The sequence below is a fragment of the Gallinula chloropus genome (genome assembly GCF_964237585.1).
Source record: "Gallinula chloropus genome assembly, chromosome: 4".
Taxonomy (NCBI): domain Eukaryota; kingdom Metazoa; phylum Chordata; class Aves; order Gruiformes; family Rallidae; genus Gallinula; species Gallinula chloropus.
Window position 1 is genome coordinate 69,942,716 of NC_140088.1, and position 20,477 is coordinate 69,963,192.

The 20,477-nt window shown below is 44.9% G+C and overlaps 1 protein-coding gene across 5 annotated transcripts in view; it reads right to left on the bottom strand.

The window, feature by feature from the left end:
* PPP3CA (protein phosphatase 3 catalytic subunit alpha) overlaps window positions 1–11,728 on the bottom strand; it is a 191,561-nt gene extending 179,833 nt beyond the window's left edge. For all 5 annotated transcript variants that reach the window (XM_084264027.1, XM_084264025.1, XM_084264024.1 and 2 more), the window contains exon 1: window positions 11,139–11,728. In XM_084264027.1, the coding sequence (XP_084120153.1) occupies window positions 11,139–11,196 (58 nt within the window). In that variant the 5' untranslated portion in view covers window positions 11,197–11,728. The remainder of the gene's footprint in view (window positions 1–11,138) is intronic.
* Window positions 11,729–20,477: the final 8,749 nt, after the last annotated feature.

Below are 20,477 nucleotides of genomic sequence, written 5' to 3' on the forward strand. Positions count from 1 at the left end.
AAACACATATGCTTACCCCCTGTGCTCTTCATTTCTTCTTCCCAGACTCCACACTGTACCCCCAACACACCCTGTTGCACCATTAGGCTCCCCTCTAGTGACCACCATCACCTGCATGACACACAACAGCAGGTCTCCTGGGGAAGAAAACAACGCTCCTACGCAGATCTGCTACCTGTCTGATTTTAATGAGAAGAAAGAGTTACTCTATGACACCAGCTAAATAAGTTAAGGCAACGTGTGTTCATTGCTGAAAAAAACCTTATTTGTAAGGGGAGACGGGAAGAAATTTTATACCTGAGAAAGGCTCCTCCTTGTTTTTCCAGTGGTCAAAACAACCACATATAGATACAGAGAAAAGGTTTCAGACTACACTTCTGAAGACACAGCAAGAGAACAGCAAACTACTTCTGGGGAAACCAGCCACCTAGACAGATGAGTGCCTCATCACTTGCTAAATAAGAGCAAAAGCAGAAGCGTGCTTTGCTCAGCACTGGAGTGAGAAATGCCCTGCCCTGGGCTGCCTGGGATCAGATATAAGCAAGCAGTTTAAACCCAAGAGCCATCACGCGCTGAAAGGGAAGGCCAATGCTCCAAGTCCTAGGATGACAACTTGATTCACAGTTTACTCAAGTTAATGAAAAGGCTCCAACTCCTGCAGATTCCAGCGGGTTATGAAACGGGTCCCGCAGAGGGAAACGTTCCAAGTCACAAACAGCAACGCCATATTTTGATACCTAATTGCCACCACTGCCTAGGAAGAAATCCCTGGTGCAAAATAGAGAACAAATACAATAATCTTGCTTTCTCATTTTAAAAATGGCATGAAAGGAACAATAAAAGAAAGTTATTGAAGAGAACTAGATTGTTCCCAGCTGTTATCATAAACTACTACAGCTGTTCATGTCATTGTAGCTAATGACCAGTTGCACTCTTTCAGAGGTTGTAACACTGTATGACCATTGTAATCTAGATCAAACCAAAACTTGGCAAGCATCACGGAAAAGAGACTTAAAAATTATTTAAATTCTGATTGATTTTTAAAATAAAATTCTGTTCATGGGTTGGGGTTTTTTTGGGGGGGAACAAAAAGGGAATTCGTATGAATGGTTTTGTATTTAAATTGTCAATTATGCTAAAGTGCTTTAAAAAACAATACTAAGTAAATTAAATTACAAAAATTGTCTTTTCCAGTAATAAAAGCAGAATTCCACCACAAAATCTTGAACTACTTTTTGAAAAGAGATGTGCTGAGTAAAACTTTCTCAAGTCCAAAATGGATGACAAAGCATCTTTTCTCTAAAGCCAGCAACAGGTTGGGTTTCTCCATCTAGAAACTCTCAATTGTTTTCTTAACTGCACCACATGTGAAACAAATCAGATTTTTCATGAGGATTCAAACACACAAGGAAAAGGTTGAAATAAAAAAAGCCTCACATATATAGATGCAGAAAGATTTTTCAGATACAACTCTCTCTACTGGAACACCACTCTGACAGATGGAGAAGGTAGGGGAAAGCATGTATTCCCACAGAAAATTTCCACAGAACCTGGAACATACTATTTCAAGCAATTTCATGTTATTGCTAGAGAAAATACATGAGTATTTTCTTATGTACCTCTCCAGCCACATAGCTTCCCCTCCAAAATCACCCATATAGAACTAGAGACCAGACAAAAGGCACAGGCTCCCACACTGCCTGTTTGTTTGGGTTTTTTCTTTTCCTTGTTACCAAGAAATCACTAATGCATTAAGAAAACTAGCATTCATTTTACCATTTTCTCCACTTTACACAGGAGAACACCTCCAAATGAAGTCCAAACACTTCAGGAAGACTACCACCTAATGTAATACATAGGAAACACCCACCTTCATCAGAACTAACCTGGGACTCAGTAACAAGTACAGCCAAACCAAATGCATGATAAAACCCAAGCATCCCTCTCCAAAGAGAAATAATTGTTAGAAGTGTACTTATAACAAAACACAGCAATGGAAAACATATTAGGAGCTGAGCTACTTTCTCCTCGCTTTGGGCTATTAATCTAGACCAGGATTTCTTTCCAAATGATGGTTACTTCAAAACATGACCAACTCAGGAACTTTGCTTTATCCAGTCACACAATTACCAAGCTGTCACTAACAAGTTTTGGGTTTTTTTAAATTTTAAAAGTGTACAACCTACTTTCAAAGACATTCACAAAAGCTTAAATTAAAAATTAAAATCTAATCACACACTAAATTAGGCCAAAAACCTGTAGTTTGGATTCTATTAATTAAGCCTATTGAACAGTGCCCAGAGTGAGCGTTACAGACTGTCTGCAGCATCACATCTGCGTAACCCATTATTAACACATGTTATTTTCCCCATTCCAATCAGAAGTTCAAAGTGCACTTCCTTTCTTGTGGCAACACTGCACAGGCTCAGTATTTTTGTATCATTAGCAAGTATCAGAGCCAACTTCATAGCAGAATTTGCTCCATAGCAGGTTAGTTACAATTTTTTGCTCCACTCCATCAGTTCTACATTGGACAACTAAGACAACTCAAGGAAAGTATTTGGGCCAACACGAATGTGATGCAGTAACACACATAAGCTGCATACCTCTGAAAGATGGGATGGAAAAAAACAGTATGGTGTAGAATATTGTCGCTGTTATACTGATACCTGTCTCCATCAGTAGAGGTTTGACCCCATTACAGCACTTCTCAATTTTGAAAGCCCCATGATACATCAGACTTCAATTATTTTGCTAAGCCATATATCCCTACCTGAAAGATGGAAAAATAGCTATTACGATTGGAAGATTTAATGCAACCATATTTTAGCATACTACTTCCTTTCTTTACCACAAAGACTCTATGCAAACTCAGCTCTGCACCTTTTATGCTTAGATATTATGGTGAGGTTTTTAAAGTTCACTCACCTGTGGTAAACTTCAGGGATTTGATTTTTGTTCAAGTATTCACCAAATTTTACCTTCTGTCAGTAACTAACTTTGTGTCTGGTTGCAACAGCACCAAAGCATGAGCGCTTATACTCCCTCCCTTCTCACATTAACCAAAAAGCACCACTAGCTATGGTAGCCCTCAGTTTTTTTGCAAACTACCTGAGTTAAAACTAACAGTCATGCTGTGAGAGTTTTCAATGTTATTGCTAAACAACCTGCAAGCAGCAGCTGGACTGCAAAATAGAGACATCCTTCTGTGACAAGTTGGGTAGAGCTCGAGCACCACACCGATGGTAGAGCCGTCCACTGGAAAGCAAGCTACAGAGTCAGCAGCTGCCTGAAGAATTACAACAGAAGTGTGAGGAAGGGGCAGAATATACTTCCTCTCTTCTCCTGTGCTTCCCCAAGCATCTACAGATGCCTACAAATACACCAAAGGAAAGGCACCACGTTCAGTGAACCTCCTGTGGTCGGTACACGCACCCAAGTCACAACTGACCAGGCAGCACTTAGGCTGCTTGACATGCTTAGCGTGTACAAGAGCAGTAAGGAGAGAAAACTTTGCAGACATGTAGCAGAGTGATAAGAAGAGCATATTAACACACAAGAGGGGAAAACATTAAAAAAAAAAAAAAAAAACTTGCTGAAAACAAAAGGAAGCTGTAACCAAAGTTCAGTAGAGCACAGCTTTATTTCTAAGCAGAAAGAGGTTTAAGTGATAAGAAGATTCTCAAAGTAAACATTTTCAAAGACTTTGTGAAGTGCACCCTAAAGGGAATGAACGCCACCTATGCCTCAAGCACACATAACCCCAGACACCCAGGAATTAACCTGTAACTGGAAACACCATCTTTGACCTCTGGTGCCTTTCTACTCTGCTCCTTTCCCTCTCCAGCTCCTAACATAAATCATATTAGTTGGAAATTAATTGGAGATTGCACTGGTATCATAATTCAATCTTAAATAAGACAGTCATGGCCTCCTCATACAGCAGTGTTACCATATCAACATTAACATGCCTAACCTCGCTTATAAAAATAGATATCATAGTCAGCCTAAAATGCATGTAAGGGACTGTCAAGGAGGTACTACTCTGGAGGTGTTATTTCAACAGCAGCAGCTTTCTGGTGGAGAAGTAGGGTAGGATTAATTAGTTCAAATGTTTATCTTTAAAAGAAAAATATATCATCATAGCACTTATTGGTTCCCTGTTTCTTTACGTATGATCTTCTGTGTCTTCCTCCACTCAATAATTAAATGAAAACAAGAATGTACCTGGGACAGAATCTCTGCCAGTAATAATGTATCTGGCTCTACGGCCCGAGTGGCAGATCATTCATTCAGTGAGCCGTGCACTTACACGAACCAGCCTGCACACACGCTACAGTATTTTCAGAACCAGGATGGTACCTTCCACTGTTACTGATTGAGTAGCCAAAGATCTTTTATGGGGGAAAGTCAAGGTAAGTGACTGATTATCAGAACAGGAAATTATTTAAGTGTTCAGCTGAAGAACGATTATGCAATTGTAACTTGCATTTGATTCGTCAAACCACACAGAAAAGAATATAAGAAGGCACCTTTTCATGAAGACTATTTGAAGTGGCTTTTACTTCAGAAACTTGTGGCTTCTTTTATGGCATGCTTAAGAAACGATTTAAGCAATATCTTTGTATCTTAAAATACTTTTAAGGAAGTACTTTTCTCCATGTTCTTTAAAGCTATAAAGAGGGAACTATCCCCCACAACACACTGGGAAGCTTTGCATGAGTTAACGTTCATACTTAAACGAAGTACCAAATTTAAATTAAAATCCTGCTTTTGTACTTGAAGTAGAAACCACTCAGCAAAGTAGAATGAACTTTTTAAAAAAATAGTTTGGGGTATCCAAGCTACAGGTACTTACTTACTCACTGACATTACTCAAAATTACTTTTAACAGATAATCCCCTTAGAAATACCAGGCAGGAAGGAACATGAGAGTTCTGGAAGTCTCTGGAACTACAAGAAGATAATTTGAAATACCAATTTATGTAATCCAAAATAAATATATTTTGCTTTTGATCTTCCTGCCATAACTTCCACAGAAAAGCAAGCATAACTATGCCACATCTATCATCTCTAAGCGGGATGCATGTGATGGAAGCAGGTATCATTAAATTTGGGAATGGATAGTAGAGAGGAAACAACTGTTCCCTACAACATCCCCCTATGGAAAATTACCTCAACTGGCTCATATTTTCCAATTAAGTTAAACTGATAACATCCAGCACCAACTCCTCTTTCAAGTTTCCCACCACCACCAATGGTATCAAAAGCAGCCGCTCTCTCGTGAGGCTCAGCCAAGAAGAGCAGGCAGCAGTAGACAGCTTTAGCCAATGTGAAATTCATAAGGGTTTGGGGGTTTACTCTTTTCTTTTTACACAGAAACAAGGCAATTTTGTCCCTCACCTCATAACAGTCCTGAGACTTGGGACACTCAAGCAAGCCACGTTCACAAAGAAAGCATGAGAAAAGCCACCCACCTATGCAGCGCAGCAGTAACTACAAAGGAAAGGTGCCCTTCAGCACGAGCACGATTTTCCCCCTATGCCTATACAGCAAAAGACTTGTTTTGCTAAAGGGCTTATTTACAAAATTATCTTAATGACTAAGAGGCTCAGTGAGTTCACAAATCAAAATAAATCACCAGCTTTATTACACAACCATAGCTGTCAAACACTGTACTTTGGTTTTGTTTCAGTTTCTCATTCCTAAGTGCACAACCCTTTATAAGTGTTAAACACACATACAGGTTTACGCTGGGTAAAATGCACAAAGGCTGCCATACCTGAGCAGCATCAGGCTGACAGAACCCACTGGTCTCACGGGTATCAACTTATTCCAACCATGAGGTAAGAACAAAGCTGCTACATGTAAAAAAATAACAAGCAGCCAACCTCATTTTCTTTCCTAACTGACCATAAAGCCTATGCAGTCATAGTCAGCTGTTTTCTGCTCTCAAATGCATCATGAAGGTAACAGGGGATCTCCAATAATGGAGTTACCAAAGATGATGCAGAGGAACACCCATCCCTTCAAATTAAGGTAAAACCTGTTGCAGAACAGCAGATAATCCCCAGCTCTACCAGGGCCACCTGACACAGATGAAAGTGGATTCTCTAGTTAGTAACCCTCCTTAAACCCAGATGCAGGATTCCCCATTGTGAACACATCTTTAAGAACTACAAGGACAAATTAATTAGAAGAAAAATAAAGTCAGTTTTCCTATGTCAATAGGAACTGTTACAAAGCAACTTGTTCCTTTCCTTCCTGGGGATCAGGTAGATAGCCTATCTTGAGCACCATCTGAAGGGGGCACATAACCATTTACTCTCCTGTCCTTAGTCAGCTCTAATTATCCAAGCAATGCTGGTCCTCATCATAAATTTCCTAAACTAAAATATATATATATATTTTATATATATTTATATATATATATTTATAATATATATACACACACACACACGCACGCCCCAAATTCACCAACACTACTGATATTCAGGTCATCAACAATTACACAAAAACCACAGAAGGGCAGCCCAGCACGTGCAGAGTACACCTCTGCTGGAAAAATTGCATTTGATTCACAGGGAGGGAGAGAGACAGGCTGCTGCAATACACTGATGCTGGATTCCAGCCTGAAGCACAAGCCTTTGGTGAGTGCACGCAAGTCTCCCTGGACTAATGGAAACTCTGAACTTCATTGCTAGTTCCTATTATTGACAGCAATTTTACCTTTCATGAATCTGAAATGAACACTGATGGCTAATATATTGATCACAAGCTGGCATTCATATTATATTGTGAACAACTGACAGCCTGAGCATTAAAAGGCCACTAACAATGTCATGGTTTGAAATTCAGAGACAGCAGAGACCAGTGTCTTGTTGTTTCAGGTGTTGTGCATTGCTGTGGACCTCTGCATGCAGCGCACAAGAGGAAAGGAAACTGCTAACACCAAGGTTCCCAAGCCATGGCTGCAGCCCATCTAAGCAGCCGAGGTGGAAGGATTTCATTCAAGTTCCACATTGCACCTACCCACAAACCAACCCCTCAACAGTACATAACCATCTGACCCGCACCACTGTACCTCCCTAACAGGAAGATTCCCAAGAAATACTGTCTTTACTTCGTGTACGACTGCTGCGGTTCACTTCCAAAGCTTTCATTTGGGATTACTCTGCTTTAGAGCAGTATTTCCAGACGGCAGTAATGCAACACTGAATATTTTGAGGAGGTCAAGTAACCTGATACACAGCTTTTCCCTCCAGGTCAGTGGGGTTCAAATCTTGCTAATGTCAGTAATGACCAAAAGCTGTTGACATCAGACAGCTGTTATGTGACCCATCAGGAATGAGCTAGTATCCTCAGTCTGTTTTTCCTTGGACAGGTATATTCCTACCTTCACAAGAACAACAAAGCCCACACTCTGTCCGGTCCTGGGGGTCAAGAGCAGTGTGGACAATGAGAAGCTCCCTCAGTCCTGAAGGAGAACAAGAACTTAAAGACAGCTCCATCCAGGTGAAGGCTGCATCGTGCCTCAAATGAAAAACAAGGAGTTTCAATCTATAACTACGTCGAGTCAGCATTTGCTGAAACGGTGTGTTGTGCTGAGCTTTGATCCCACAGACCTCTGAATGCATGGGTTATTTCCAGTCTGCAGATCACTGAAAGTGCTGCTTCTCTACAGGATCACAAAATCCAGACAGTGACAGTGAAATGCCAAATTTGTATCATAATATACGTACCATCTTAAGGAGAGCACAAGAGTAAATCAAAACTGTACTTCTCAAACTGTAACTGCATCTTGTAGATTGACACACAGGAATCTTCAATTCCACAGAACACAGTTTTGTCAACTTTACCTGGAAACTTAACAGCACACACAGACTTGAATTTCATCCTTATGTTGCTCATTGCTCGACAGTGTCACATCCAAAAATTTCACTCCAACTGCCAAATGTAACTGTGCACAAGCTACTTAACAGAGGTGAAAAAAAGACTAAGGCCTTATAAGCACTGGGGGCTCCTGAGCCTTTTCCCCCTCCTCCCAAAAGCATGTTTTATTTTTTACTCAAATCACTTCAAGCATAGTTCAGACAATTCAATAATCAAAGCAGAAATAGCATGAGATTATGTCCTCACCTATGGAAATACCCCACTTCTCAGTATACTTAAGGTTTTTAAGCATGAAAAGACACACACACAAAAAAAATAACGCCCAAAAAAAGCCTGGAGCAGCCCCTCAAAGAAGCAGCTGTCAGCCACAAGCAATCTGTGTGAAGCTGCTGGAGCTGTAACCTCCTCAAAACCACCCTGCCATTACGTAACGGTGCCGAGCCAGGATTTTCACCAGCCAGCCCAGAATTGTTGTTAGGAAGAGATACCTCCTGTCATGCACCAGCAAATTGAAAGATTTTGGTTTGTTTTTTTTTAAAAAAACAGGCCAAACAATAAAACATGGAAAAAAAATTACCCACATATGCAAACAAAAGGGAGAGTTTAATCCAGAGCCCACATATATATGCTAAAAACATTTCCTTTCCAAGTAATGTTTTATGAGATACTCTAACTTGAAAAAAATACTAAAAGTTGTTTTCACAAGTTATACCTCACCAACATCAGAGTATCTGGTTTTGCTCTCTGAAATACCAAGGCTCTCCAACTACTTGCACAAGTGCTTACAAAGTGCCTTGCTGGGGTTTTTTTGTATGATTTCTTATTCATTTACCATTGCAAGCCTATTTCAGTTGCTCATCTTGAGAAGGTACAGATCACGGCCTATAGGAAAGGAACAGCAAAGTAATCTTTTCCTATCTCCACTATTACCATCACCAACTGTTTTCTTACTCTATTTCCTTACAGGCTATAGGAAGGCAGCGTAAAGTGTCTATGATAGAGCAAAGAATAACCCTATTAAGAATCAGTTTACTGCATACTACTCTCTTCAGACACAATTTCAAGACCTTAAAAGGGTTTCAATCTTTAAGAAAGGACTGAACCAGTTAAACAAATCGTCTCCAATGAAATACGGACATCATATATGAGACAAGAGTTACCAGGTGAGATGGGCACCTAAGCAGCACCTATGTTTTTGTTTCTTTTGTTCAACACTTTAACTCACTTTAACATTTTCTCTTTTTAATTGCATTATAAAAATACCTAACTATACAGACTTCTAAGTTTTCTTCAAAATGGCGCTTTCAGATGCTTGAGACCTTACGTGTGTGAAAAATGCAAAGAGCAATTACTGACAAAGCACATTAAGATGCACTGGAACAATTGAGGGGTTTGTAAATACAGAGATAATTCCTGTTCATGATGAATACTGACGTAAGCCAAAGGAAGTTCTGCCAAAGCAGTGATCAGGGTATTTGGCCATGGGTAAGAACCAAGGCATATTTAAAAAAAAAAAAAAAAAAGTTAGGCATCCCATAATCATTAAGAAGTCTTCCCAATAGGATGGTCATTTGTTGTTTCTATAGAAGATAATCATCAGCTTAACATAGCTGTTTCAGGCTTCTGAAGCCTACTCTTGGTGTGATGTAACAGACTAACTACCTAAACAAGCAGTAAATGAATATTCCGGATATTAGAAGGTAGATGTGAATTCCAAAGTAATTTTTTTTTTTTAATTCTTATCATTCTTGTAATTACCTTTCTTACAGCACCTGAAGATCTACCATCTCATTTGGTGGGAAAATAAATTAAGAAGAGGGAATAAAGCATAAGAAGGTACGTGTAAACATCAAGGCACCAATGTAAATAACGTGCCTTTCCGAATGAGAAGTGTTTAGTTTTGGAGTACGCTCACGTCAACACGGAAGTGTATCTATTCCCAGGCCGGTTCAATCTCCAGCCTCCCGTGTTCTGGAAGGATGCACGCTGCATCCAGGGCCGGTGCTTTCCACCATAACGCTCTGTGCTGCTATACGGGCTATAACCTCACCGGATGAAACACACGTATCCGAGCGCATCCAGCACGGGTGGGGGGCGGGGACACGACACCTACCAAACACCCACCCTGCTACAAGCACCCGCACTTCACGCGTACCGAGAAACGCACACGTGCAATTCACATCAGGCGCTACCCCGCCAGGAAAGACCGTGGTCTGCACTGCAGGGCGCGACGTGTTGCTAAGCCAGACTAATCTGTTTACACGGCCGAGGCTCGCAGCACACGCACGCCTCAGACACCCAGCAAAAATCATGGGGCCGGTACGCGTTTTGTGCCGAGCCCCCCACGCACATCTGCGCGCACACGCGGGCTCACGGCCGCGATACGCCTGCTGGATAACTTCACATCCACGCAGGCCGGGCCGTCAGTAAGAGACGGCGATGGAGGAGGAGGAGGAGGAGGAGGAGGAGGAGGAAGCAGCCTTCGCCACCTCCCACAGCGCCCCGCCGCCCCCCTGCGCCCGTGGCCACGTTCCGGCCCCCCCCACCCCCTCTCCCCGGGCCGGCATCCCCGCCGCGGGTGCCGCGGGGGCGGCCCTGCGGGGAGCTGGAGAGGAGGAGAACCGGGCAGCGCAGCCAGTCTCCCGGCAGCGGCGTTTGGGTTGGGAGGGGGGGGGGGGAGCGGTGAGCGGAGCCCTGGGTGTCGGCGCGGGGAGGTTTCCAGGCATCCTGCTGCATGCGGGGAGCCGAACGGCAGTGACAAGCGGCGGCGCAGCCTGCGGGGGGGCTCCGGGGAGCGCAGTCCGGAGGAGGAGGAAGGGGGGATGCCCGGAGGAGAAGGCGGGCTGGGGGAGGGGGCCGAGCCCTGCCCCCCTCTCCCCCAGGCACCGGGGAGGGTGAGGAAGCTGGGGCTCCCCCTCTCTCTCACGCCAGCCCTGTGCAGCGCCTTCAAGGCGGAGAGGGGGAGGCGACGGGGGAAGGAAGGGGGGGAAATACTGCAATGTAGCGCCGGGCGGGCAGGCGAGGGAAGCCGCAAAACCTCCACCGGGGCCCGGAGAAAGCGCCCGGGCCGAGCCCACCGCTTCCAGCCGCCGGCAGCCCCGCGGTACCTGCCCAGGGCGGGGAAGCGAGGGGGAGGGCGGGGGGGAACACGACACACACAGACGCGACCCCAGCCGGGTGCACGGTGGGACGACCCTCCGAAAGGGCGGCGGGGGGGGGGGAGGCGGCGGGAGCGCAGCACCCACCTTTCACCACCCTGTCCGTCGTCGATAACTTGGGATCAACGGCCTTATGCTCCGACATGTCCGGCGGCCGGGGAGGCGGCGGGGCTCTCCCCCCCTCGGGCAGGGCAGGCGCGGGTGACGCGGCGGCCGCCGCTGCGGTCAGGGATCCGACTCCTCCGCTGTGGCCGAAGTTGCCGCGTCCCGCCGCCGCTCGCTGGCTCGGCTGGGCTCTGCCGCGCGGTGCCTTCCTCCTTCGTCTTCCTCCACCCCCGTCCTCCTCCTCCTCTTCCTCCTCCAGTTAATTATTGCTCGCTTTCAATCACGCCTCCGGGTTGTTTAGGACTGCTCGCTCTTGCCCCCCCCCGCCCGCCAAAGACCCCGGTGAAAACACCCGCGGCGGGCGGCTGTCAGGCAGCGCCGGCAGGAAAAGCCGCGAGTGGACGCGGGCAGCAGGAACAGCCAGGTTGCACACGCAGCGGCCAGCCCTGCGCTTCCTTCCTCCGCCGCACGCCGCCGGCTGCTCCGGCTCCTCCCGTGGCCGCCGTCGGCCACCACCGCACTAGATCGGGATCCAGACCCGTGTCTCCCTTCCCCCCGCCCCCCGCAGGGTCTGTCCCCTCACTCGCACCGACACCGGCCGCGGCCCCGCGGCGCTGCACACGCTCCGCGGCGCAGCCCCCCCCACCCCGCTCCTTCCCCCCCACCCCCCCGCGCTGCACGGCCCCGCCCTCCCGGCGCCCGCTCCTCCTTGCCACCATTGGCTGCCGCCGATCTGCCAATCACTGTCAGGTAGCCCCGCCCCGCCCGCGCCGGGCCGCCCAGGTACGCCGCCTGCGCCCACCCGCGCCGTGGGGACCTACGGGCCCGCGCCCCGCAGCGCCCCATCGCGGTTCCCCGCGGGGCCGCGGCTCGGCTGGTGCGGAGGTACCGCGGGGACGTGGGCGGGACGGGGGAGCCCGCGTGTGGCCGCGGGGGCGGCCGCCAATTGTCACGGTGGCTGCGGCGCCCGCACTCCGGGGAACCGCGCCCGGTGGCCGCGCCTGCGTGCCGGGCCGCTCCGCTCCGGTGCGGGGGGCGCGGGCTGCTGCCGAGCCCCGAGGGGAGGGCGTCCCCGGCGCGGTCACACGGAGGCGTCGGTACCCACACACGCACGGCCAGGGCTGGCCTGCACGAGAGGGAAACGGCTTGATCGACGTCCTTCAGCCTGGGGGGCTGCTGATACACGCCCCGCGCAAGGGGCTCTCCGCTGGGGTGAAAGACAAAGTACACCCATCTCCCCTGCCTGCGCGTCTTGCCTGGCGCGCCTGGCCCAGGTCGGCTTGCTGGCAGGGCCGGCACAGGTTGCAGCCTTCGGCCTTGCTGCTGGGGCCCGTCCAGCCCCGACGTCTCCTCAAGCTCCGGCAAGGACCAACGCAAGGGTCAGATGTGGGGTTGTGATGCGATCCTTGTCCCCGGTTGGAAAACAACAACTCCGTGTTTCTTTTGGGGATTAGGAGGCTAATTTACATCTGTGAGGGTGTCCTCCATCGTTCCAGACAACATAAATATTGTTTAGGGCTTGTTTATACATGTAGCTGTTCGGGAGGAGCTATTCCTGACTAATTTCATGACTAATTTCCAGAATAAGTCTGAACTGTTCCGGTTTAGTTTAACACTCTTGAGTTTTAATTAAAGAAGGAAACAGGGCACACCTATTCTGGAAGAGGGATGTTTACAGAGTTGTTGTTGAATAACTTCTGTGTAGATGAGCCAAGAATCAAGAGACACCTAACCTGGCTTCCCTTTTCCCTCCGGGGCGATGCACAAGCTGCTTGCTTAGCAGATACTATTGCTCTAGAAAGCCACAATGAGAATACGCTGGCAGTTATGAGACATATTCTCTGCTCTTGATTTGCCTGACATTTTTGGGGACGTTTTGTTGGCTGTCCTCGTGGTATTTTCACTGAACATGGGCAGACGTATGCAACTGGCATTCAGTACAACAGCATGAGTTCTCAGCTGCTTCTGACAACCCTGGTGAGCACCATGTGGTGTGACCATCCTCTTGTCCCATGAGCACAAACTAGCTGGTAAACAAAGTTCCCATCTGAGATTCCTACCGCAACAGTAACACAAGAATAAGAGACAGAGCTAGTGCTCAAGCATATTTTACATATGCCCAAAAAATCCTGAAGCTCATGACAAGAATGCAGAAGGCTCCCCATATGTTAGGCGTACTTCATGAAGCACCAAGTGAAGTGCACAGAAGAACCTGGACAGAAAAAACCCTACAACTTCATCCCCACTGCTGGGAAGAGCTGCTTAGCGGCTCTGGGCGCTTGGACAGGAAAGGAGCACCAGCATGTTAGGAATGCAGCACGGCCAGTAAATTCAGGTATTGTCTACACCTTGTGGGCCACAACTTCATGAGACCAGTTTGGATCCGTTCTCCTGTGACTGCAGGGCGTCTGCATGAGTCATCTGGATTCTTCTTGATAAGCTGCAGAAACAGACTCTGGGTCTCTCCAGCTTATGCTTGCTCCCCCATTAGTCACGGGACAAGACTTCAGCTCTGATTTTTTTTAGCAAGAAAGTATCATTATCTTTGCTGCTATAAAAGGAGATTCAGTGTCACAACTCCAGCGTATTTATATTAATTCTGAAAGCTATCAGGACTTTTTTTTTATATAAGTTCTCCTTTGCTTCTAAGTTTTTTATTACAATACACCACCCGGGCTAGGTAAAGTTCTTTCATTTCATCTTATGGAGGGTCTTGATTATGCATCTGTTGAATGCATTTAGTTTTCCTTTCCAAGGTAGGATCCCCATTTCAGGCAACTTCTTTGGGAGTTTTCAGATAAGGTTTCGTAAGACAAAGGTATCACTGACAAATACCACACAACGCACCACTTCTGCAAGATGTGATACAGGCAAGATTCAGATCACAGGTTTAAGACCTCATGACTACTCTGTCATGGTGTGGTGCAATCTTAACCCCATGACTTGTTTCAGGAGCATTTGCAAAATCCTTATCCTTTCTGTGATGGAGGGAAAGAGAGAGAAATCACCATACCTTCTTTGTTCTCTTGTAATGGTATCAGAGTAGAAAAAAAATCAGTATTTCAGATCTACCTTAGTAGTAAAGGTTGTATAACCATTCTTTATAACTTAAATCTGTCCTTTCCCCCCCATCTATACAGGTGGATCCTGCAGCTTTCTGTCACAAAGACCTCCTCTACTACAGAGGGGCTTCTTTTTCATGGGAACTGAGTTCTATTAGATTCCTTTTTCTCATGTAACAGTGGGAGGAGAGTATGAAGATCACATCTTTGAATAGCAAGAACGCAGTCTGTGGATTTGGGGAAAATTCTAACACACTTGACCTCTTGCATCACCGATCCCTAGTAACATCATTAGTCATTTCATCCCCTAGTAGAACAGAAGCCCAGCATGATACATTGCAAGCTCTGATCTTCTGAGCAGAAGTCACTTCTTATCACAGATTTTGGAGACAAGGTCTGTGAGAGCTGGAAGGGGGAGAGAATTTTTTCAAGTCTGAAATATGTCAGTCCCTACCTCTTTGCCTCGGATGAGCAATTCTTTTCCATTTTAGCTGAGACATGACAATGCTCTTAAGCACACAGCAACTCCAGAAAGTGGCAGTATCCAGCTGAAGTAGAAGGAAGAATAAATGCCCATACAATGAGAAGGCAGTAATTTTAAGCCAGAGCTTCATAAAGACACACAGACTAACGGATTCCCAACTTTGTCATAGGTCCCATGAAAAATTAGCAATCGAGTTGCCTGGACTTTATTTTAGTAGCAAAATGAAGATTATCTTCTAGAAATGTAACCATATGTTTGCACACTGACTCAACCAATTAAGATACTGTTTTAAAGTATTGATTGTAAGAGATAGCGTTTAAGAATTTAATCATTATTATTAGAGAAAAACTCTTCTAACTACAGGGAGTCTGTCCTTCACGCATGAGCTTTTAGCCTCTGGAAGTTCTGGCTTCACATATAATAAATGTAAGTTTGACAGTATCTTGGAAGTAAAGGGGAGTTAGAGAGTGCTCTTGAGTATTATGATGGCTGCATGGAAAATATGTGCAATGAGGTTAGTCTGAATATTGGTGCTGCCTTAACTGATTATTTTCCTGATTTTTCTTTTAAGAGAGACTTGTAATTGTTTCAGTTTACTTCCCTTCAATTAAAAAACTAATGGGGATTCTTAACATCTGTGTATCTAAGTCTATTGCCCAGGCCATAATGTCTGAAACACAGTTATCTGCAAGATTAAAACCACTATTTACCAGTCTATGTTGACAGTACTTCTTCAGGAGACACTCCATTGTGGAGTCAATGTTCAGTACACACTCACAGCACTAACTAAAAGAAGTACATTCATCTACATCTGAGGAAAACAAATTTGATAACAAGTGCTGTATAGTAGCCTGGGAAAGCCAAAATAATTTATTGGTACTCCACATGCCATATGGTTCCATCACATCCAAGAGAGTAAATTCACCCCAGCATAGAGAGCCTACAGAAAAGGCCGTATCATTGAATCACAGACCTGTTTGGGTTGGAAGCAACCTCAAAGATCATACAGTTTCAAGCCCCTGCCATGGGTAGGGACACCCTCCACTACACCAGGTTGCCCAAAGCCTCATCCAAGCTGGCCTTGAACACTGCCAGGGAGGGGGCAGCCACAGCTGCTCTGGTCAGCCTGTCCTAGTGCCTCACCATCTTCACAGGGAAGAATTTCTTCCCAATATCAGATCTAAAACTATCCCCTTTCAGCTTAACACCATTAGCCCTTGTCCCATCACTTCAGTCCCTCTCCAGCTTTCTCATAAGCCTCCTTCATACACTGTAAGGCTGCTATAAGGTCTCTCTGGAGCCTTCTCTTCTCCAGGCTGATCAACACTGACTCTTTCAGCCTGTCTTCATAGGAGAGATGCTCCAGGCCTCTGATCCTCTTCAGGGCCCTCCTGTGGACTTGCTCCAACAACTTTGTGTCCTTCTTACATTGGAGGCCCCAGAACTGGACACAGTACTACAGGTGGGGACTCATCAGAGCAGAGGAGAGGAGCAGAAGCACCTCCTTCAACCTGTTGGTCACACTGTTTTGGATGCAGTCCAGGATACGGCTGGCTTTCTCGGCTGCAAGTGCACATTTCCAGGTCATAGTGACCTTCTCCTCGGGCCCACTTTCAATTAAACTCATGCCACATACATCCAAATCTACCAATGTAGATGACCACCAAGGGGCACCCTCTGAGGATTTTCTTAACAGATGGTTTTCCACTCTTATTCTACCTCAGTACACAAGAGGGAGCTAGATAAAGGACCTGTAGCCAGTAACAGTTCTTGTTATCATCCAAATGCTTTCTGGCTACACTTGCAATGGGATGGAAAGTTCATATGGCAAAACGTGGCCACATAGTCCATCACCAAATGTATTCTCTGCTTTCCCCACGTGTGGTCTTCATGCATCCACTGCGGGCACTTAACCTGTTGCATCGTCAGCTTCTCTGGAGCTTTGCATGTTTCTCTTGCATACATCTGTTAGGCTTTTGGCTCAGCTATTTATACAGGTTCTGGATTTGGTCCTGAAGCTTTTAGCAGAATTTATACACACTGTTAGTGATATCATGCCTGGTTTAGAAAGCACAGTAAAATAGATAATTCTACAGAGAGTCATAGAATGGATGATACCAAAATGAATTATGTTGGAATAAAATGCAAGCAATGGCATCCAGAATACTGCAGAGGGAGAGCAGGTTAGCTCCAAATTCCAAGATGCTGAATCAACTTGGAAAACATTAACAAATGGTGCCATGAGCAATTATACAGAACTTGACTGACATTTGAAAAGTCAACAAATAGTAAAATAAAAGAACACAAGTGAAAGGAAAATAACCTTGAACCCTGGAAATAGTTATACCCCCTGCCAAAGCTGGCTTGCTTACAACAGGTTTCAGTACAAAAGAAGCATAACTAAGGTCATCTAAGGCATTGAAAGAATATTTGCATTCATAGTAAGCTCCCGGTGTGAAACCAATCCCGAAGTCATGCCTGTAATCTCTAGCAGCATGCAGACTCAAGAGAAATCATGCAAAGGGACTTCCACATGTGTCCTCTTTCCAATACTGCTGAGAAGCCAGGTAATGCCAGTTCCCTACGCTGCAGTTTCAGATTTCTTAAGAGGCACATGCTTTCACCAGACTACCCCAGCAAGGCCAAAAGTGAACAGCAGGTTAGAATTACGTTTGGACACGAGCACCGAAGTCGGTTTAAGAATAAATCAAGACACCAGAGATGCAGAGAGTCATACCAAACTGAAAAGCAGAGCCAGAAAGTCACAGAGCCAGGAGTTTGAATGCCAAAGAGCCCCTATTACAAGGTAGGTCAGGGCTGGAACAAGGGGAGGAATAGGAGCATGACACAAAGGAGACGGGAACCAGGGGTCAAGACTAAGCAAACAAGAATGAAAAGCAAGAGAGTCAGAAGCAAAACTACAGCCAAATGGCACTGCAGATTGCCAAGAGCAACTGGTGGAGTTGCCTGACACATCTGCTATTAGAGGAAATTAGCCAAGCCTTAGCTCCTGCACAGCTGGGCCATGGTCCCAGTTGCACTATTGCATCCAGTCACGGGGCCAGTAGCCCAGGCAGAGCCCAACGGTGTGGATAAACATGCTATGATTTTGAACTTGACTTGCAGGAGTAGTTATAGTGCCTATAAATTTACTGTTGCAAGCAGCAGATTTAACTCAATATATCCAGCAGAGCACTGCACTGGTTTGCCTAAATGTGTTTAAAATTATAGCTTTAATTAAGCACTGCAAGTTTGTGCAGTGGAAATGCTGTAGCATAGAAGAAATAGATATATCTGATGGTGGGCACCAGTGCCAAGGTTCCCAGAAGTGGAAAGACATCCCCTCATCTCCCTCTGCTGGCGTGCACTTCCCCAAGCCTCTGCAGAGGGACGAGGACCATCTACCTTGAATGCTTCGCCGATGCCAGTACTTTGTGAAACTGAGAGAAAGGACCCTTGGGAGCAGCTTCTCAGGATGCTGGCAAGAGCTTAAAACCACAGTCCTGCTATCAAGAGTTAGTCATTTGCTCCCAGAGAGTTCATACTGCAGGCTTTCGTTCTTAATTAGACTTTGCTTTTAATGGGAGACTACAGAATACAGATTTTGCAATAAGCCTTCAGGTGTTACCCCAGTGAATATTAAAAATCTTCCAGAAAACAGAATTTAAGAGAGGAATGGAAGGGAAAATGAAATCTCATTCCTTTTTTTAGGATGTTAATGTAGTAGAAAACCTCATGACAAACCAATGCCTGTTTAGAAAGGAACAATGTTTAAAGGAAATGGAAATGGCAAAATAACAAGAAAAATGTTCATTTTGTAGTATTAGAATCTAATATATAGCCAGTTTAACACTGGTGTGGTATTAAAAACTACTAGTGGTAGGAGCAGCTGGAGAGAACCTGAAGTAAGACGTGGTACTCAGTACATTTAATACCCAGGATGCTTTTCTGCCTCCTTTTTCAGGAGCAATGCCATTGCCAGAGACACAAGAACAAAGAGAAATGTGTGTAATTGTTTTTGCAAGTGTAGACTCTTATTCCTTTTCATAAAGATGCCACGATTTATTACTTATTTTTGCTGCCTTTATGGCCAGAAAACAGTATAGATTAAATCCATGCTACTTTAAAGGCAACATGCATGGAACACATCCTGGAGTAAATGATTTATTCAAGTGCCACCAGTGCCAACTGAGAGCTTAGTGGTAACAAAAAGACCATAACTGGTGTTAGGGGTGAGATAATTAATCAAAATAAATTAATACCCGAGGAATAAACACTGAAAACTTTAATTGCCAAAAACTCTCAGAATATAAAGTGTCTTGTGATGCATTATTTAAAGAAGTATGGTGAATATGAAAATGAACAGGCTAGAAAGTGTTTTCCATACTTGACCTCCTGTGCTATGTCTTTTCCTAGGAACTTTGGAATGGGAAAAAAAAAAAGGACAGAACAACCTGATCTCTGAATGCATGTCTGTAAAGTTCCCAAATATTTAAAAGGCAAAACACCGAAACCTGGAGATCACCGTGCAGTATAAAGAGCTGTAATGAATACCATTGCATATTGAATTAAATATAACTAACTTATTCAAGTTGGCTTAGTGGTAGCATTAAAAAATATAAAAATCAATTAATTTTCAGTCAGATAGACCATAATTTATACATTGGGAATCCAGATTCTCACTTACCCCAAGGCTTTAAACTGCTGTAAGATGCAAAGCTGCTTTATAATGGTTATAAGTTACACTTGCACTCACTTAAAATCCATTTTATATTCCCAGGGTGATGAAGAGCAGCCCTAATGTAAGGCAGAACCAGGTTTCTAATTGACTACAAACATTCTCAACCAAGGATGCAAATCCAGGGCTGCCATCTTAACCAACCGCTGCAAGGGGCCTCCGTCACGGTAGCGATGCCCTACTAGTCCCACGAGGTTTCCTGAGGGGCATCTTGCAAGACGGGGTGTTTATATCCTTCAAAACCCAACAGAAATATCAACAACCAAATGCCCCCCTCTTCCCCCACGCACCTATGCCATTTAGAAACATCAGCCTCAGGCTTGCCACAGAACATCCTTTCAATCATATTTTAATCAAATTGCTTTTCAGCTTCTCAAGTTTTATGTAAGAAGCCCATGAGCCGCTCTAATCTTTCCTCCTCCTCCCTCGCTCCTCAAAAGAAAGTTTCAGTGCTCTGTGCTTACTCAAAGAATGGCATTCAGCACAGCAACAGACACATAAATCTTCTGAATTGCTAAAAAAGTGCTACCCAGAGGCTGGTATGGCTCTAGATGATGACAATCAAGTGCACAGGGCTAGAGAATGCAGTTGAAAAGCATTCAGATAATATATTTTCCTTTTAAAGATTCTTATTGGTACAGGGCACATCCATTCTATAAATAGATGTGCTCTACAGGATGGGACAATTTAATCATCTTGACTTTAATGCTCTGTGAAAATAATTTAAACCATAAGCGAGGAACAGACATTAACGTTATTCAAAACTGTGAAGATGTTGCTTATTGAGGGTAAGTAAATATTTTCAGAGAATCACAGAACGGTTTGGGTTGGAAGGGACCTCAAAGACCATATAGTTCCATTAGACCAGGTTGCCCAAAGCCCCATCCAACCCGGCCTTGGCCACTGCCAGGGAGGGGGCAGCCACTGCCTCTCTGAGCAACTCTTGCAGTAACTCCTGCTATCTTAGCATTGCCAGTAAGCTCAGCACTTGTATTCGTTGCTTTATATGACACTGCTTTCTGCCTAAGAAGGAAATA